General features: G+C 44.5%; 1 protein-coding gene across 1 annotated transcript; it reads right to left on the reverse strand.

Moving 5' to 3' along the window:
* Nucleotides 1-5,353: 5,353 nt before the first annotated feature.
* Nucleotides 5,354-20,186, reverse strand: LOC142663685 (uncharacterized). The gene is made up of 6 exons (XM_075842447.1): nucleotides 19,984-20,186; nucleotides 12,236-12,404; nucleotides 11,959-12,135; nucleotides 10,595-11,018; nucleotides 8,973-10,512; nucleotides 5,354-6,666 (listed from the first exon to the last, which is right to left on the reverse strand). Exons 2-6 carry the CDS (start codon nucleotides 12,311-12,313, stop codon nucleotides 6,582-6,584), a joined length of 2,304 nt encoding a protein of 767 aa, XP_075698562.1. The 5' UTR covers nucleotides 12,314-12,404; nucleotides 19,984-20,186; the 3' UTR covers nucleotides 5,354-6,581.
* Nucleotides 20,187-20,917: the final 731 nt, after the last annotated feature.

A 20,917-nucleotide genomic window follows, 5' to 3' on the forward strand; every position in this document is an offset into this window, starting at 1 on the left:
ATGGCTGTATTATTCATGTGTACAGTATATATGGCATTATGTGTTTGTACAGTATATATGGCAGCATTGTTTGTGTGTACAGTATATATGGCAGCATTATTTGTGTGTACAGTATATATGGCAGTATTATTCATGTGTACAGTATATATGGCAGCATTATTCATGTGTACAGTATATATGGCGGTATTATTCATGTGTACAGTATATATGGCATTATGTGTTTGTACAGTATATATGGCAGCATTGTTTGTGTGTACAGTATATATGGCAGCATTATTTGTGTGTACAGTATATATGGCAGTATTATTCATGTGTACAGTATATATGGCATTATGTGTTTGTACAGTATATATGGCAGCATTATTTGTGTGTACAGTATATATGGCAGTATTATTCATGTGTACAGTATATATGGCATTATGTGTTTGTACAGTATATATGGCAGCATTATTTGTGTGTACAGTATATATGGCAGTGTTATTCATGTGTCCAGTATATATGGCAGCATTATTCATGTGTACAGTATATATGACAGCATTATTAGTGTGTACGGTATATATGGCAGCATTATTCATGTGTCCAGTATATATGGCGGCATTATTCATGTGTACAGTATATATGGCAGTATTATTCTTGTGTCCAGTATATATGGCATTATGTGTTTGTACAGTATATATGGCAGCATTATTTGTGTGTACAGTATATATGGCGGCATTATTCAGGTGTACAGTATATATGGCAGCATTATTCATGTGTACAGTATATATGGCGGTATTATTCATGTGTACAGTATATATGGCATTATGTGTTTGTACAGTATATATGGCAGCATTGTTTGTGTGTACAGTATATATGGCAGTATTATTCATGTGTCCAGTATATATGGCAGCATTATTCATGTGTACAGTATATATGGCAGCATTATTTGTGTGTACAGTATATTTGGCAGTATTATTCATGTGTACAGTATATATGGCATTATGTGTTTGTACAGTATATATGGCATTATTTGTGTGTACAGTATATATGGCAGTATTATTCATGTGTCCAGTATATATGGCAGCATTATTCATGTGTACAGTATATATGACAGCATTATTAGTGTGTACGGTATATATGGCAGCATTATTCATGTGTCCAGTATGTATGAAAATCACTGAGCAGGCCTTACTTACTCATGAGGGCAGGTACAACACCTCCCAGCAGGACGCAGACAAACTAAAATGCTACATAGAGGGAGATTACACTACTATTCATGAGGGGGGTGGCTGCTTAGTATTATCATTGCACACAAATGTAGCTTTTATAAGAGTGTCAGTAACATGGGCGCATGTAGTGCACCCTTGCGGGCATACAGTCTATTACCCGCACCCGGGCAAACATATTGAATGAACCGCTTGGTGGACCAGTTTGCTTTAAAACGCAGGGGCTGATTTTTTTTATTTCCCAGTCCGGCCCTGGTGGTATCCATAGTGCACCTAAAACAAAAGTATCCACAGTGCACCCATAATAGTGCCAGCCTCCATTATAATACACTTCTCAAATAATACACAAATGTTTCCCTCGTAAAATGTAGCGGGTGTAGCGGGTAACCGTCTTTAATGTCTGTCTTCTCTGCGTTCTCTTGGGGAAATTTCTGAGCAACTTGCTGATATTATTCTCTTCACAAGAGGTTTCCCTCTTCCAGTAAGACTATGGTCACACGACAGTGAAAAAAAATGGCCGCTAAAAACAGACCGCCTGTCAGTGTCTCTAGATTTTCAGCCATTTCCCAACTGAACGTTTTTAACCGCTATTTGTCATTTGTTATTCACGGGCGTAAAAAAAAACCTGGATACATTTCATTTGTCAGGGGTTTTTATCACAACCCCCTAAACACATCACAGTGACCAAGTAGATAGTGCCACAATTTACCTGTAGATAGTGCCACAGTGCCCACTAAGTATATAGTTTCCACATACATAGTGCCACAATGCCTGTAAATAGTGTCACAGTGCCCACTGTAAATCGTTCCCACATAGTGCCAGCGCTTAGCCCACATTAGTGCCACAGTGGCCATGTAGATAGTGCCACCCCCCCTATAGATGGCAACAAACACCCCCCTGTAGATTGCGCCACACACACGCCTTCTGTTGATAGCGCCACCTATTCGGCTGAAGATAGTCACTCCACAGAACACATTTCCACTGCTCCAGAGTCCAGTGGCGGCGGCTTTATACCCCTCCATCTGATGCTTGGCATTGTGCTTGGTGATGTAAGGCTGGCATGCAGCTGCTCAGCCCCCATGCCATAAAGCTCCCAGCAGTTTTTGAGCGGATGTTAATACCAGAGGAGGTCTGTACTCTGCAGTTATAGAGTCAGCGGAGCGTTGACGACTTTTCTGTACTTGCTCCTCAGCACTTGGCAACTTCATGGCTGAGGTTCCTAAATGCTTCCACTTTACAATAATATCACTCACAGTTGTTGGTGGAATATCTAGGAGGGAAGAAATTTCATGAACTGACTTGTTATAACGGTGGCGTCCTATTACAGGACCGCACTGGAATTCATTGAGCTCTTTACAACGACCCGTTCGATCACAAATGTCTGTAAAGTGACTGCAGGGCGAGTGTCGGATGTTATACACCTGAATTCAATGATTAAAGGAACAGTGTTACCCCCAAAAAAATTTTTATATCAGTTTGATGTTAGTGTTTTATTAAAAACGTTTATATTTATTTGTGTGTTTGTGTGTGACTTTTTTTTATTTTTTCACTTTTTCTTCCCTATGGGGGCTGCCATTTTTTTTCCCATTTCTGTATGTGTCGATTAACGACACATACAGACATGGAATACGGCAGCTCCAGTCCCATAGTGAATGCGAACGGGGCCAGCTCCATCCACTATGGTGTACGCCGTCTGTGTGGGAACGGCGCATGCGCCGCTCCCACACAGTCCAAGTTGAACTGAGCGCCGTCCGGCGCCATTTTCCTGTAGACCGGAAGTCGCGGCCGGACAGTAAGATTACTACTTCCGGTCGCGGCTTCCGGACTTGTGCACTTGGAGCAGCGGCAGCAGACTGAGCGGAGGGAGCGGCGGTGGCAGGAGCAGGTAAGTTATTTCTATGTATGTTCGTGTTTCAGTGTGTGTTTACTACTGTATGTAAACCTACTACACTGTGTTAGCTCAAAAAATGGTGACAAACAGTGTAGGAGGTTTGACCGTTCAATCCCCTCGTTTCTCCCGGCACTAGCCAGGATAAAGGAGGGGGGGGATTCTGAGAGCTCACTAGAGCGAGGGATTTTTTTTCCAATTTTGCAGCATAAAGCAATGTGGTTGCTTTACCACATGCAATGCTGCAATTTTGGAAATTGCTCCATCTAGTGACCAGCACTGGGAAATATTATAAATTAGAATCTAATTTATAATATTTCCTGACTCGTGAAAAAAATAAAAAAAATTAGAACAATGTTTAATCACCTACACACTAATTGTTTAACTAAAAAAAAAAATACATTTTTTGCTAGCAACACATTCCCTTTAAGAGCTGTGTCCCAATACTTTTGTCCATGTGGTGTACCTGCTTTCCTTTTCCTTTCTAAGATTATGGAGCAGTATTTGGGATAGGTTTGCAGTGTTTCCAGCATAATTTTTTTTTTTTTTACTTCATTCGTCACATTTTGTTTTCCTGTGTCCCCCTTGATGCTGCTGCTATTCTGTGCTGCTGGGGGAGAGGCTCTGAGCAGAATCAGTCTCCTTACCTCTCTGGCAGCTGATGAGATAGTCCCTTCTTACTTTACAATCCTAACAAGCTGAGTCATCTTCTCAGCTATACAGCCATGTTACTAAGGCTCTGCTCCTTCCCTGACAAGCAGAAAGCTATTTCTATTGGCTGCTCTGCAGTGAACAAAGGGTCATTGTGCAGAGACCTGGCTGTGAGGCGAAAAGACTGAGCAGGGCGGTCCACCAGCACTCCGCTCATTAGGTGGATGTGCACATTGCTATAAACTTTGAACATCAGATGGCACCATACTAGGTAAGTCATTGTCCTAACTCTTCACTGGGTCATTTCTTTTTAACGAGTTTTACAAATTAAGTGTATAATTTGTTGCTTTAGTTACATAAAAATAATATTCTTCATGGGATAACCTCTTTAAAAGAGATCTGTGATCTTATGTGACGCACTTCCCCGGAAAACCTTACTTCTCCAGTCACGTCCCTATGTTGACAGTGATAAGTGATGTCATATTACTACATTTCCTTGCTATGGCAACCTAATGGCAGGGCTTCTACGTGCCGTTAGTTCAAGGCTGAGTTTACACCTGCGTCGTCAATTTACTTACTCTGCTCCGGACACCAACAGCGCCCGATGGACCCCACTGACTTCTAATGGGGTCTGTCAGGTACTGCCGTTTGACCTATGATGAAATCCGCGATGGAGGAGCCTCTAACACTGATGTGAATAGGGCCTTACATTGACAGGCAATATTGCTCTGGAATACAGAGTCTACCATAAGAAAGAGGCAGCAGAATGTGCACCGGAGGCTCATGATGGAGTCTCCAACGCAGGTGTGAATAGAGCCTTACAATATTGCCCTACAATATAGTGTCTGCCATTGGTATTGAAATGTGATGGTTCGGGACTGCTTTGCTGCATCGGGCCTGGGCAGCTCCACCATCATAGAATCCACTAGAAATACTTAATAGTACCAGAGGGTGCTTGGAGACAACGTGAAACCATCTGTCAGAAGATTGAAGCTCAGCTGAAAATGGACCTTCTACGATCTACTACACTTCCACGATGCCTTCAATTTTTCATCTTAAAAGGGTAACTAAAAACTTTCAAAAACTTCTGACATGTCAGAAGCTTTGATTGGTGGGGGTCTGAGCACTGAGACCCCCACTGATCGCTAAGTGGCAGAAGAGCTGGGGTGAGCGCTGAGCCGATTGGTTTCTGATCGGCTTTTCTCGGAAAGGCAAGCAACTGGTGTACAGGCTCAATACAAAGTCTAGCAGTCCGCACACCAACAGCTCGGCTTTCCGAGAAAAGCCGATCAGACACCAAGTGGCTCAGCGCTCATCCGAGCTCTCCTGCCGCTTTGTTGTAGCGATCGGTGGGGGTCTCAGGGCTTGGACCCCACCGGTCAATGCTTCTGACATGGCAGAAGTTTTTTGAAAGTTTAGCTACCCTTTAATGAATATTAAGAAGCCTCCCAAGAAATAAGAGGAATATTTCCTGGCATCAGATTGTTTACCTATAATCACCAATTGGGCAACAAAGCCAAGTACGAGGCGTGACCATATAGTGAAAAGTCGATAATTGGCCCGTGTAAAAGTGCATTTAGTCCGGTCTTTGACAAAGTTATTTCTCTCAAAGAGTAGAATATATTTAATTTTTTTCTAAAGCATATAAAAACATTCACACATAAGTAAAAGTTATATTACGACAATAACATTTTATTTTGCGCTCTACAGAACCGAATTTGAACTCTAGTCAAAACCTAAAGATTCCGGAGTGAGTTCTCCAATATCCCGTTTACCCCAACGTCAAACTCATAAGAGTCTGGGCACATCACATAAGAGGTGGTCTTTGGTGGGTTCCTCACATCGTACAGCGGCTTTGTTTGTGGGTAGATTCAAAACACCATATAATGTACTGGGAAATTGAATTTTTTTTATTTGCGGGGTAAAATGGGCAAAAAACTGATTCCTGCCTTTGTTTTTCGGGTTTTGTTTTCACGGCATTCATCGAGTGGTGAAAACGAGTACATTTTACTCTATGGTTTGATACATTTACGGCGATACCAAACGTATATTTTTTTTATATTATACTACTAAAAAAAAAACTGTTAAAATACAATTTGTTAAAAAAAAATTGCTTTGTGTTGCCATATTCTGAGTGCCATAACTTTTTTTATTTTCCCTTCGATTGAGCGGTATGAGGGTTATTTTTTGCGGGATTGAACGGTTTTTATTGGTATCATTTTGGGGTACATGTAACTTTTTATTCCATTTTTTTGGGGAACTATTTTTTTTTAACAACGTACACCGTGCGGGTTAAATAACCTTATTTTGTCATTTTTCAGGCGCAGCAATACCAGTTCTGGTAATTATTTTTTTTTACTTTGAATATTTTATTTTTGTACATTAAAAAAAAAAACTTCCTGTTCCCTAGGGGACTTGAACCTGTGATCCACTGGTTATATTGTGATTTTGACAGGCTCCTATTAAGGGCTTAATAGGACACAAAGATGGCACACCTGGGGGCGTTCATTAGACCCCCAGACTGACATGACAACCATCAACACCCCGCTGAGGGTGGTGATGCGCTGTCAGAGAGGTCCATCCCCTCTTTCTAATGGCTAAGTTGCCAATGTCGATCACTTGACCGGGGCATCTAAAAGGTTGAATGGACGGAATCAAAGTGATTTTTGATTCCACTCGTTGCAGTGAGGCGTCCGCTGTATTATACAGCCGACACCCACTAAGTATGGAGCGCGCTCAGCCCGTTCCATACTTCCACTTGATGGCTAAAGGGTTAAGGGAAAGGCAGCTTTATAAATAAACCTGAGTTAAGAGATTGCACATTACAAAGTATTTTCTTAGGCCTCTCCTGAGATGCTTCCTGTGGTGTGATCGTCAACTGGTCCAACCATAGGCAGAACCATGGACGTTAGATATTGACTCCTGTAACAGAAAAAAATAGGGATTACTTTATATTTCCATATATTATACAACGCAAATAAAGTAAAAGGGGCTGACACCTCTACAAATAGCTGCCCCATGTACAAGACTCTCCTACCTCTTCACTGCCGGCCGCCTTCATCAGGCCCCATGATCAGTGCAGAGCGGAATAATCGAGATGACTTACATATAACAAAGCTGGATAGGCAGGTATTATATATATTATATATATATATATATATATATATATATAAAAAGGTGTAAGTCCCCTTTAACAGCTTAGCATACAATGTCACTTGCCTCCTATAATAGGTTGTTCTAGAAAAATTGCATAGTAACAAACGTTTTGCGGCCCGAATGATCGTATTACCGATCGTTCGTCTCCATACAGTTTCAATTTGCCCGTGTAAAAGGGCCTTTAAACGAGCGCCTATCGACTTGTTAGATCATCGATCGGCGCTCATAATGGGTCAAAATCTGCCTGTGTAAACCCAGCTTAAGAAGTTGGTTCCCCTCCCTCAGCACTGCCGGCTGGGCACTCCTATCGGGAGACTAGGCATTGTAATTCTTTCTAGAGACCCTTCTTCTATGGACCTTTGTGCTCTGGCACTGCGAATTACGGCAGGCAGCTTCCAACGTCTACGCAACCCAAATTCGCCTGTCTTATTAACCCGGTTTCCATTGATTCAAAGAGCAATGGCGATATGCGTTATACCACTGCTTGGCCATGTGACCCTGATCCACTATACTTTCAGTACAACCCATTCTACCACTACTGTGGTCTATGATAATTGCATGGCTGTGTGCTATATTTTATGCACCTGTATGCAAAGGGGGTGGCCAAAGTCACAACTGACCAGGGGGGTGCACATTCTTTTAGCCTTTATCATTTATTTTAAGAATGACAACGACTATTTTTCATTAAGATAAATAACAGGTTGTCACAGATCCGCCTCCATCATTTACACTGTGACTTACTTAAGAATTATGGATAATGGAACCCAAGAAAGTGTCTTCATTTTCCCCCCGTAAGCAATCGCTATAGTGGTGTTGGCCTCTTTTTGGAAAATCTTCAGCAATAAACATTATCTTAATAAACGTACTAATATGTCTTTATATGAAGTTCAGCACCGTTTTCCCTGCATTCCTTAGCCACGCCGCAGCTTTATATTCCGGCTGCCCGGAGCTCCCGTCCACAATATAGCCGCAGATGGAGGAGCATGTGAGTGCACACGTACCTGCATATTAAACCCCTGCACCTGTTCTAGTTTACTGGCCGCAGCGTTACAGTGGAGCACGTCTAGTCCCATGCTCCTCATCTGTGGACATAGACTGGAGCAGCCAGAAGATAAAGCTGTTATTACAAGGGGCGAAATCCCTCCCCCTAATTCTTCACTTTCAAGGGGGTCCAGGAAGCTGAAATATGGGGATGTGTTTGTGCGGTCCTCGCACTGTACACCTGCTTTAGTAACCCTGTGCCTGCCTGCGAAATGGGCGATTTTTTTTTATACTATCGACAGGATAGGTCATCAGTATATGATCGGTGCGGGTCTGACACCCTAATCCTGCAACAATCCGCTGCTCCGGGCACCGGATAATAAGCAGTTTTTTGGTGCCGGAAGCAGATGGCTCCGTACACTGTATAGCGGTCGTGCCGGGTTACTGCGGCTCTGTTCCTATTCGCACTGTATAACTCCCGGTACCGGAGGCAGATCAGTGCGGGATCTGGGTGTCGGACCCCCACCGATCATATACTGATGACCTATCCGGTGGCTAGGCAGCCAGAACAGCTGATCGGTGCGGGATACGGGTGTTGGACCCCCACCGATCACATACTGATGACCTATCCGGTGGCTCGGCAGCCAGAACAGCTGATCGGTGCGGGATACGGGTGTCGGACCCCCACCGATCATATACTGATGACCTATCCGGTGGCTCGGCAGCCAGAACAGCTGATCGGTGCGGGATACGGGTGTTGGACCCCCACCGATCATATACTGATGACCTATCCGGTGGCTCGGCAGCCAGAACAGCTGATTGGTGTGGGATACGGGTGTTGGACCCCCACCGATCATATACTGATGACCTATCCGGTGGATAGGTCATCCGCATAAAAAAATGCCCCTCGACCAGACAAAACCTTTAGTTTTTTTAGGGACCAACTATAGTAGCTCTACAGTGAGAGGCGCTTTATGGACTCCTGTGAGAGTGACAAGAGGGGGATATTGTGGTCAAATGCATATCAAATTTTAAGCTTTAAGAACAGAACATTTATTGAACTCTTATCTATGAAAAATATAAATGTTTACTGATGAACAGATTGATGTCGAAGAAGCTCGGAGTTGCATGAAAACCCCTTCCCACAATCAGGGCAGTATTGCAGTCTATCTCCAGTGTGAATCCTTTGATGCCTTACGAGAGCGGATTTAAAGGAGAAGCACTTTCCACACTCCATACATGTGTATGGTTTCTGTCCTGAATGAACAGCCATATGTCTAATGAGCTCCGATTTGCACGCAAAGCCTTTCCCACATGCGGCACAAGAAAGTGCTACGTCTCCTTGATGGACGACTCTCCGATGCTTAGAGAGTCCTGACTTTCTCATGAAAAGCTTCCCGCAATCCGGGCACATAAGAGGATCATTCTTGAAGTGGCTTTTTTGATGCTGAAGAAAATGTTCGCTGCTATAGAAGCATTCGCCACATATAGAGCAGGAGAATAATTTATCTTGGCTTCCGAAATGCTGATAGTCCGTCAGATTAGAGTCTCCACCCGAACTATCTCCGGCATCTGCCCCGGTTCCTGAACTGTCTCCGGCTTCGACATGTACCTCTTGATGTAATATGAGATGAGCAATTGATATAAAAGTTTTTCCACATGTGGGACAGTCATAAAGCCTCTGGAACGCGTGAGTTTTCTGATGAGTGACCAGTCCCGAACGGCTGTAAAATCCCCGTCCACATTCTGAACACGGATATGGCTTCTTTATATGAATTTGATGGTGGGCGACAAGTTCAATTGTATTGCTGAAACATAATCCACAGATCCGACATTTAAATACTTCTTTGATGCGAAAATCTGGTTTTGTAACGGTGTTTCGAACCAATGATTTCCTTACGTGTAATCCGGAACGCTTGCTTGCTTTAATGTGACTCTCTTGGTGGTTATACAGAGCTGACTGATTTGCCAGACACTTTCCACAATCGGAGCAGATAAAGGACTGAGACTTTGTATCATCAACCGTATGGTCAAGGATTTCGGACCCTTTAGTAAAACGTCCCTCACAGAGTGACCCATTGTATATTTTATCTGTATTGTGTGGCGTTGGGACAGCAGATGGTTTAGACTTATGATATAAGCGGTTAATGGAATTCTTAGGCTTTTCCAGGACCGCTTGATACCTTGCTTTTGTATTACTAGACCAATCACGTTCTCCGGTGACACCAAACCTAGTCGGAGAATGATCTGGGATGGTGATAATGTCAATGTCCGCACAATTTTGACCCTCACTTGAGACGAATTCTCCAGCTTTAGAAGTAGATGGAGATTGTATAGTGTGTGTTACAGGTATATAAATGTCAGCGTCTATAATATCTCCTTTACAACCAACAGCATCCATATTAACACTACCAGATCGATATTGTCGTGTAAGATCTGTGGGTCGGTAGAGGTCGGGGCCCGACGGGTCTTCGTTTTCGTCACACGAGATGGATTCCTCATTGATGTTATTCAACAAAATGTTTGAATCTGAATCACAACTTGAGAGTTCTGCAACGGGACATTGATTCGAAAACACTGGTAAAATATCAGGGGTAACATCTTCACGTATTTCCTCAACATTCTCATGACCTATGTGAAAGAAACACATTTTTTAGTAAAAATTCAAAAAGTTTTAGAACTAAGATCCTGATTATTCCTGAACATCTCTTACCCGGTGATGCGAGGGTCCAGTGGTCCTCCATCATGACATCCTTGTACAGATCCCTCTTACCCGGTGATGCGAGGGTCCAGTGGTCCTCCATCATGACATCCTTGTACAGATTCCTCTTACCCGGTGATGTGAGGGGCTGGTGGTCCTCCATCATGACGTCCTTGTACAGATCCCTCTTACCCGGTGATGTGAGGGGCCGGGGGTCCTCAGTCATGACATCCTTGTACAGATCCCTCTTACCCGGTGATGTGAGGGGCCGGTGGTCCTCCGTCATGACGTCCTTGTACAGATCCCTCTTACCCGGTGATGTGAGGGGTTGGTTGTTCTCCATCATGACGTCCTTGTACAGATCCTTGTGTTCTTCTATATACTCCCACTCCTCCATGGAGAAATAGACGGTGACATCCTGACATCTTATGGGAACCTGACACACAATGAGACAGTCATCATTCCCATACCTTCATTGGTTTTCCCAACTTAGACATTCATGGCATATCCACAAGATTTGGCATAAATGACCGATAGATGCGGGTCCCACCTCTGGGACCCACACCTATCTCTAGAACGTTCCTCCTAAAACCCGTTCTACCTTGCTCGGCTACCGCTGCTTCCCAGCCACTTCCTGATTAGTTGGTCGGGAGTTCTGGAAACAGCCGAGCTCACTGAGAATAGAAGTGAATGGGAATAGCGTAGCACTGTGAACTATCGAAGCGCCCAAGTTCCAGAAACAGTGTAGCTCGACGTGTTAGCTGTTTCTGTGACTCCCAACCCCCGTTTCACCTGGTGCGGTGGCAGCTGGCCACAGAATCCAGAAGGGTACTAGTGGAGAGAGGGGCGCGCAGATCTCTCCATTCTGTTCAATGGGAGTTCCGGAAACAGACGAGCAAGTGTTGCTTGGCTGTTTCCAGAAATCCCATTGAGCAGAATGGAAAGAGCAGCGCGCACCTCTCTCCACTACTCCCCTTCTGGACTCTTCAGTCAGCAACCGCCGCACCAGGCTAAGCCATGCAGAGCTTGGACCCGCATCGATCATCCTGTGGATATACCATAAATGTCTAAGATGGGAAACCCCCTTTAAGGTCCTTTTACATGGGCCGTGAAAACAAGCACCAAAGAGACATCTTGTTGATCGGTGCTCGTTTGTTCCTTTCACAAGGAGCAACGAACGGTTATGTACGGGGACAAGCGATCTTTACTACAATCGTTCGTCCCCATTCATTCCTATCATGTCGGCAGCAGATTGGGCATTTCCCGGTTCATTGGCTGATCTTTGCCCCGTTTACACAAGGCAATGATCGGGAACACGCATTCGCTCGTTCACCGAATCATTGGCCTTTAGTGTATGATTTCCGAGCAGCGCTCACCTCTTCAGTCAGCAGATGGACGATCTTGTTGGTGAGTTCTAGGATCTTCTGATAATTGTTTGTCCCTGAGCGAGGAGATGGCTCCCTGATGGTATTTTGAGCCTTATCTAAGTTTCCAGATGGACGGAAACTCCTAGCTGTTTTTCTCCCACCGGGCTTTTTCTCAATAACATATTCCTATGAATTTAGGAAGTAAATTGTTACAGCTCAATGCCAGCAGCGAAGACTTACCAAAAATAAATAAAAACGGCATTACGATAAACCAAACATTACTCACCCCTCCAGTCAACAAGTAGATGATCTTCAGGGTCATGCTTAATATAGTCTCCGTCAATTGACCTCGGTCTTTCTCCATATTAAACTTGCCAGGGATATGCTACATGTAGTTTGGACAGAAACACAGAGGTTTCTTCAGACCTTTGTTTAACAGGCCTTGCAGGTTGACCCTTTAAAAAAAAAAATAATAAAAAAATAAATAACAGTTCGATCAACGTATATTATTAAATGACAAATGTATTATATGTGAGTGATGGGGATATAACCAGCTCTGATGGTAAAATTTGCTTTAATTGACTAAGGCCCCATGCACACGAACGTAAAAACTCCCGTAATTACGGGCCCATAGACTTCTATTGGCCACAGGTACCTCCCCGTATGCTTACGGGAAGGTGCCCGTGCCGTTGAAAAAGATAGAACATGTCCTATTTCAGGCCATAATTACGGCACAGGCAGCCCATAGAAAAATAATTGAAATTCACCGCAATTAATCTACGTTATCTTGCGAATTTCGGTTTTAGCAATTTTTTTTTCCCGGTTTAAGCTGTATCTGCATCTTCAGGACGCAGATACAGTTGAATTCAATGGTAGAGCAGGAGACCATCTCTACCATTCACTATGTATCGATGGATGTGAGGCAGTGACATCATCGCGCCTGTCTGCGCTGCAAGAACCAGAGGGATCTCCTCCACTCGTCGTTGTAAAAGGGTTAGGGGAGTATGTATATTATTATTTTTATCAGGCGCTATTGGGGCAGCTGTGGGGGCATTATACAGTGTAAGGGCAGCTATGGGGGCAGTTACGGTGGCATTATACTGTGTGAGGGCAGATATAGGGGCATTATACTGCGTGGAAGTCAGTTATGGGGGCATTATACTGTGTAGGTGCAGATATGGGGGGGCACTATATTGTGGAGGGCATTATACTGTGTGGAGGCAGTTATAGGAGCATTGTGTGGGGGCAGTTATAGGAGCATTGTGTGGGGGCAGTGTCAGGGGGTCCATTATATACAGTAGTATTCAGAAGGGGATAAATATTATTTCAATTGCGTAGCATGCAAATAGGAGGTGTGGCATGACAAAGGGGTGTGGTCTAAATAATCGTAATCGAGGTTACATGTTCAATTAATGGTGATTTTGATTTAGGTCATAATCGCCCGGCCCTAGACTATAGACGCCTGTAAAGTGCAAAACACTCAGATTATATAGACTTAGCCAGAGAGGAGTATAATGTTTACAATGACGAGTATATGGGAAATAACAAGTAGTAGTATGTATAAAACGAAAAATATAAGAATATCCTGAGAAACAAACATACTGCAATGTGTACAATGCGCAATAGACGGGATATAAATAAGGCGAGGGCTTCGTCACCACACCAAGTGCACGGCCAAAGATGGATGTTTTGCGCTGCCTTCATCCCAGGTAAGGAGTCACCTTGTGACCCGCATGTTGCTGCGTCCGCGACACAACAGTCGCAGGAAGTCCAGCAGGTTTGGATTCCTCATGTAATGATGTCATACCAGTAACAGGGATATTCCTAGCATATGTGATATACATAGGGATACAATACGTAGGATATAGAGGAGTAGACAACATAGGACACGGGAGATGAATCCCAGCACTATACTCATTTAGGATGTATATCGATATAACACGTATTGCTTAGGCAAGACTCACACAAACCAGTCCCGGTTTCACGTCGAGTTGCCCCCGTGCGGGTCCTGTTTTCACGGATCCCCATAGACTTGAGTCTATGGAGGGATCCGTGAAAACAGAACAAAAAAGGAAGTTTTATTTTTCAACTGATTTTCAATGGCTGCGGTCTATCGAGGGATTCATGAAAACGGAAGAAAATACGTCATGTTCTATTTTTTAACGTAAAGAGCGGTATATGTGAAAGTATATGATAGAGCGGTATATGTGGAGGTATATGGGGTATAGAGCGGTATTCGTGGAGGTATGCGATATCTAGAGCGGTATACATGGAGGAAGATTAGGTATAGAGCGGTATACATGGAGGAAGATTAGGTATAGAGCGGTATACGTGGAGGTATGTGATGTATACGTGGAGGTATATGAAATATAGGGCGGTATATGAAGTATAGGGTGGTATACGTGGAGGCGTGTGATATATAGAGCGGTATACGTGGAGGCGTGTGATATATAGAGCGGTATACATGGAGGTGTGTGATATATAGAGCGGTATACGTGGAGGTGTGTGATATATAGAGCGGTATATGTGGAGGTGTGTGATATATAGAGCGGTATACGTGGAGGTGTGTGATATATAGAGCAGTATATGTGGAGGTGTGTGATATATAGAGCGGTATATGTGGAGGTGTGTGATATATAGAGCGGTATACGTGGAGGTGTGTGATATATAGAGCGGTATACGTGGAGATGTGATATATAGAGCGGTATACGTGGAGGTGTGCGATCTATAGAGCGGTATACGTGGAGGTGTGCGATATATAGAGCGGTATACGTGGAGGTATGTGATATATAGAGCGGTATACGTGGAGGTGTGTGATGCATGGAGCAGTATACATGGAGGTGTGTGATCTATAGAGCGGTATACGTGGAGGTGTGTGATCTATAGAGCGGTATACGTGGAGGTCTGTGATCTATAGAGCGGTATACGTGGAGGTGTGATATATAGAGCGGTATACGTGGAGGTATGTGATATATAGAGCGGTATACGTGGAGGTGTGTGATATATAGAGCGGTATACGTGGAGGTGTGTGATATATAGAGCGGTATACGTGGAGGTGTGTGATATATAGAGCGGTATACGTGGAGGTGTGTGATATATAGAGCGGTATACGTGGAGGTGTGTGATATATAGAGCGGTATACGTGAAGGTGTGTGATATATAGAGCGGTATACGTGGAGGTGTGTGATATATAGAGCGGTATACGTGGAGGTGTGTGATATATAGAGCGGTATACGTGGAGGTGTATGATATATAGAGCGGTATACGTGGAGGTGTGTGATATATAGAGCGGTATATGTGGAGGTGTATGACGCATGGAGTGGTATATGTGGAGGTATGTCATATATAGAGCGGTATACGTGGAGGTGTGTGATGCATGGAGCAGTATACATGGAGGTGTGTGATCTATAGAGCGGTATACGTGGAGGTGTGTGATATATAGAGCGGTATACGTGGAGGTGTGATATATAGAGCGGTATACGTGGAGGTATGTGATATATAGAGCGGTATACGTGGAGGTGTGTGATATATAGAGCGGTATACGTGGAGGTATGCGATATATAGAGCGGTATACGTGGAGGTATATGATGCATGGAGCGGTATACGTGGAGGTGTGATATATAGAGCGGTATATGTGGAGGTGTGTGATATATAGAGCGGTATACGTGGAGGTGTGTGATATATAGAGCGGTATACGTGGAGGTGTGTGATATATAGAGCGGTATACGTGGAGGTGTGTGATATATAGAGCGGTATACGTGGAGGTGTGTGATATATAGAGCGGTATACGTGGAGGTGTGTGATATATAGAGCGGTATACGTGGAGGTGTGTGATATATAGAGCGGTATACGTGGAGGTGTGTGATATATAGAGCGGTATACGTGGAGGTGTGTGATATATAGAGCGGTATACGTGGAGGTGTGTGATGCATGGAGCAGTATATGTGGAGGTGTGTGATATATAGAGCGGTATACGTGGAGGTGTGTGATGTATAGAGCGGTATACGTGGAGGTGTATGATATATAAAGCGGTATATGTGGAGGTGTGTGATATATAGAGCGGTATACGTGGAGGTATATGATGCATGGAGAGGTATACATGGAGGTGTGTGATATATAGAGCGGTATACGTGGAGGTGTGTGATATATAGAGCGGTATACGTGGAGGTGTGTGATATATAGAGCGGTATACGTGGAGGTGTGTGATATATAGAGCGGTATACGTGGAGGTGTGTGATATATAGAGCGGTATATGTGGAGGTGTGTGATCTATAGAGCGGTATACGTGGAGGTGTGTGATATATAGAGCGGTATACGTGGAGGTGTGTGATATATAGAGCGGTATACGTGGAGGTGTATGATATATAGAGCGGTATACGTGGAGGTGTATGATGCATGGAGCGGTATATGTGGAGGTATATGATGCATGGAGAGGTATACATGGAGGTGTGTGATATATAGAGCGGTATACGTGGAGGTGTGTGATCTATAGAGCGGTATACGTGGAGGTGTGTGATGCATGGAGCAGTATACATGGAGATATGTAATATATAGAGCGGTATACGTGGAGGTGTGTGATATATAGAGCGGTATACGTGGAGGTGTGATATATAGAGCGGTATACGTGGAGGTATGTGATATATAGAGCGGTATACGTGGAGGTGTGTGATATATAGAGCGGTATACGTGGAGGTATGCGATATATAGAGCGGTATACGTGGAGGTATATGATGCATGGAGCGGTATACGTGGAGGTGTGATATATAGAGCGGTATATGTGGAGGTGTGTGATATATAGAGCGGTATACGTGGAGGTGTGTGATATATAGAGCGGTATACGTGGAGGTGTGTGATATATAGAGCGGTATACGTGGAGGTGTGTGATATATAGAGCGGTATACGTGGAGGTGTGTGATATATAGAGCGGTATACGTGGAGGTGTGTGATATATAGAGCGGTATACGTGGAGGTGTGTGATATATAGAGCGGTATACGTGGAGGTGTGTGATATATAGAGCGGTATACGTGGAGGTGTGTGATATATAGAGCGGTATACGTGGAGGTGTGTGATGCATGGAGCAGTATATGTGGAGGTGTGTGATATATAGAGCGGTATACGTGGAGGTGTGTGATGTATAGAGCGGTATACGTGGAGGTGTATGATATATAAAGCGGTATATGTGGAGGTGTGTGATATATAGAGCGGTATACGTGGAGGTATATGATGCATGGAGAGGTATACATGGAGGTGTGTGATATATAGAGCGGTATACGTGGAGGTGTGTGATATATAGAGCGGTATACGTGGAGGTGTGTGATATATAGAGCGGTATACGTGGAGGTGTGTGATATATAGAGCGGTATACGTGGAGGTGTGTGATATATAGAGCGGTATATGTGGAGGTGTGTGATCTATAGAGCGGTATACGTGGAGGTGTGTGATATATAGAGCGGTATACGTGGAGGTGTGTGATATATAGAGCGGTATACGTGGAGGTGTATGATATATAGAGCGGTATACGTGGAGGTGTATGATGCATGGAGCGGTATATGTGGAGGTATATGATGCATGGAGAGGTATACATGGAGGTGTGTGATATATAGAGCGGTATACGTGGAGGTGTGTGATCTATAGAGCGGTATACGTGGAGGTGTGTGATGCATGGAGCAGTATACATGGAGATATGTAATATATAGAGCGGTATACGTGGAGGTGTGTGATATATAGAGCGGTACACGTGGAGGTGTGTGATCTATAGAGCGGTATACGTGGAGGTGTATGATATATAGAGCGGTATACGTGGAGGTGTGTGATCTATAGAGCGGTATACGTGGAGGTGTGTGATCTATGGAGCGGTATACGTGGAGGTGTGTGATATATAGAGCGGTATACGTGGAGGTGTATGATGCATGGAGCGGTATATGTGGAGGTATATGATGCATGGAGCAGTATATGTGGAGGTGTGTGATATATAGAGCGGTATACGTGGAGGTGTGTGATATATAGAGGGGTATACGTGGAGGTGTGTGATATATAGAGGGGTATACGTGGAGGTGTGTGATATATAGAGCGGTATACGTGGAGGTGTGTGATATATAGAGCGGTATACGTGGAGGTGTGTGATGCATGGAGCAGTATATGTGGAGGTGTGTGATGTATAGAGCGGTATACGTGGAGGTGTGTGATGTATAGAGGGGTATACGTGGAGGTGTGTGATATATAGAGCGGTATACGTGGAGGTGTGTGATGTATAGAGCGGTATACGTGGAGGTGTGTGATGCATGGAGCAGTATATGTGGAGGTGTGTGATATATAGAGCGGTATACGTGGAGGTGTGATATATAGAGCGGTATACGTGGAGGTGTGTGATATATAGAGCGGTATATGTGGAGGTGTGTGATATATAGAGGGGTATACGTGGAGGTGTGATATATAGAGCGGTATACGTGGAGGTGTGTGATATATAGAGCGGTATACGTGGAGGTGTGTGATATATAGAGGGGTATACGTGGAGGTGTGTGATATATAGAGCGGTATACGTGGAGGTGTGTGATGCATGGAGCAGTATATGTGGAGGTGTGTGATGTATAGAGCGGTATACGTGGAGGTGTGTGATGTATAGAGCGGTATACGTGGAGGTGTGTGATGTATAGAGCGGTATACGTGGAGGTGTGTGATGTATAGAGCGGTATACGTGGAGGTGTGTGATGCATGGAGCAGTATATGTGGAGGTGTGTGATATATAGAGCGGTATACGTGGAGGTGTGATATATAGAGCGGTATACGTGGAGGTGTGTGATATATAGAGCGGTATACGTGGAGGTGTGTGATATATAGAGGGGTATACGTGGAGGTGTGTGATATATAGAGGGGTATACGTGGAGGTGTGATATATAGAGCGGTATACGTGGAGGTGTGCGATATATAGAGCGGTATACGTGGAGGTGTGTGATATATAGAGGGGTATACGTGGAGGTGTGTGATATATAGAGCGGTATACGTGGAGGTGTGTGATATATAGAGCGGTATACGTGGAGGTGTGTGATATATAGAGCGGTATACGTGGAGGTGTGTGATATATAGAGCGGTATACGTGGAGGTGTGTGATATATAGAGGGGTATACGTGGAGGTGTGTGATATATAGAGGGGTATACGTGGAGGTGTGTGATATATAGAGCGGTATACGTGGAGGTGTGTGATATATAGAGCGGTATACGTGGAGGTGTGTGATATATAGAGCGGTATACGTGGAGGTGTGTGATATATAGAGCGGTATACGTGGAGGTGTGTGATATATAGAGCGGTATACGTGGAGGTGTGTGATATATAGAGCGGTATACGTGGAGGTGTGCGATCTATAGAGCGGTATACGTGGAGGTGTGCGATCTATAGAGCGGTATACGTGGAGGTGTGTGATATATAGAGCGGTATACGTGGAGGTGTGTGATATATAGAGCGGTATACGTGGAGGTGTGTGATATATAGAGCGGTATACGTGGAGGTGTGTGATCTATAGAGCGGTATACGTGGAGGTGTGCGATCTATAGAGCGGTATACGTGGAGGTGTGCGATCTATAGAGCGGTATACGTGGAGGTGTGTGATATATAGAGCGGTATACGTGGAGGTGTGTGATATATAGAGCGGTATACGTGGAGGTATATGATGCATGGAGAGGTATACGTGGAGGTGTGTGATATATAGAGCGGTATACGTGGAGGTGTGTGATGCATGGAGCAGTATATGTGGAGGTGTGTGATATATAGAGCGGTATACGTGGAGGTGTGTGATGTATAGAGCGGTATACGTGGAGGTGTGTGATATATAGAGCGGTATACGTGGAGGTGTGTGATGTATAGAGCGGTATACGTGGAGGTGTGTGATGCATGGAGCAGTATATGTGGAGGTGTGTGATATATAGAGCGATATACGTGGAGGTATATGATGCATGGAGAGGTATACATGGAGGTGTGATATATAGAGCGGTATATGGGGTGGCATGTTATATAGCAGTATATATGAGAACACTTTCACCTGTATAACGGGCAGCAGCGCAGGATATGACGTGATATACGGGGACAGGGCTGGTAGGACATGAAGATCCCGATCACTCCTCCGCTCCAACAATGACAGAAAACACATTCAGAATGTGTCACTTCCGGTGTGCGCGGTCTGATGACCGGCTACTTCCGGTGATGCTCTCCAGTTAACTTCCGTGTTCTGCCGTCCAGTCATCATGTGACCTGCCGTATACCGTGCTGATTACCTGCTCCCCGGAGTGCACCGAAATACTAGAGATCTTCTGCCAGGGGCGAACACAACCGGCAGCCGCCTGTAGGGGGAGATGCTGAATATTTATATTGTTCCCTATTGATTTCAGTATGACACGTATAAATCCATATGCAGCAAGCTCCCCCCCAGAGGCAGCTGGAGGTAACTGCATGGCGATATGAATGGGATCACTGGGACCGTTACTTTTTTGTTATTTGCCTTTTATTTGTGGACATTGTTTACAGTAAAAAAAAATGTCAGCCCTGTTTCTCAATTCTTCCCATCTATTCCTGAAAAGGGGAGCTGCCTAATAACGTTACTTCACATCATCTGCACCGACTGTGGGCGAGGGGCTCCGCACTGTGTGTGAGGGGCGAGGGGCTCCGCACTGTGTGTGAGGGGCGAGGGGCTCCGCACTGTGGGCGAGGGGCTCTGCACTGGGTATACGGAGGCATAAGGGGCTCTGCACTGGGTATAAGGAGGCATGAGGGGCTCTGCACTGGGTATAAGGAGGCATGAGGGGCGCTGCACTGAGTATGTGTGAGGCATGAGGGGCTCTGCACTGGGTATAAGGAGGTATGAGGGGCACTGCACTGGGTATGTGTGAGGCATGAGGGGCTCTGCAGTGGTTATAAGTAGGTACGAGGGGCGCTGCAGTGGGCATGTGTGAGGCATGAGGGGCTCTGCATTGGGTATA

This window comes from Rhinoderma darwinii, chromosome 11 (genome assembly GCF_050947455.1).
Source record: "Rhinoderma darwinii isolate aRhiDar2 chromosome 11, aRhiDar2.hap1, whole genome shotgun sequence".
Taxonomy (NCBI): domain Eukaryota; kingdom Metazoa; phylum Chordata; class Amphibia; order Anura; family Rhinodermatidae; genus Rhinoderma; species Rhinoderma darwinii.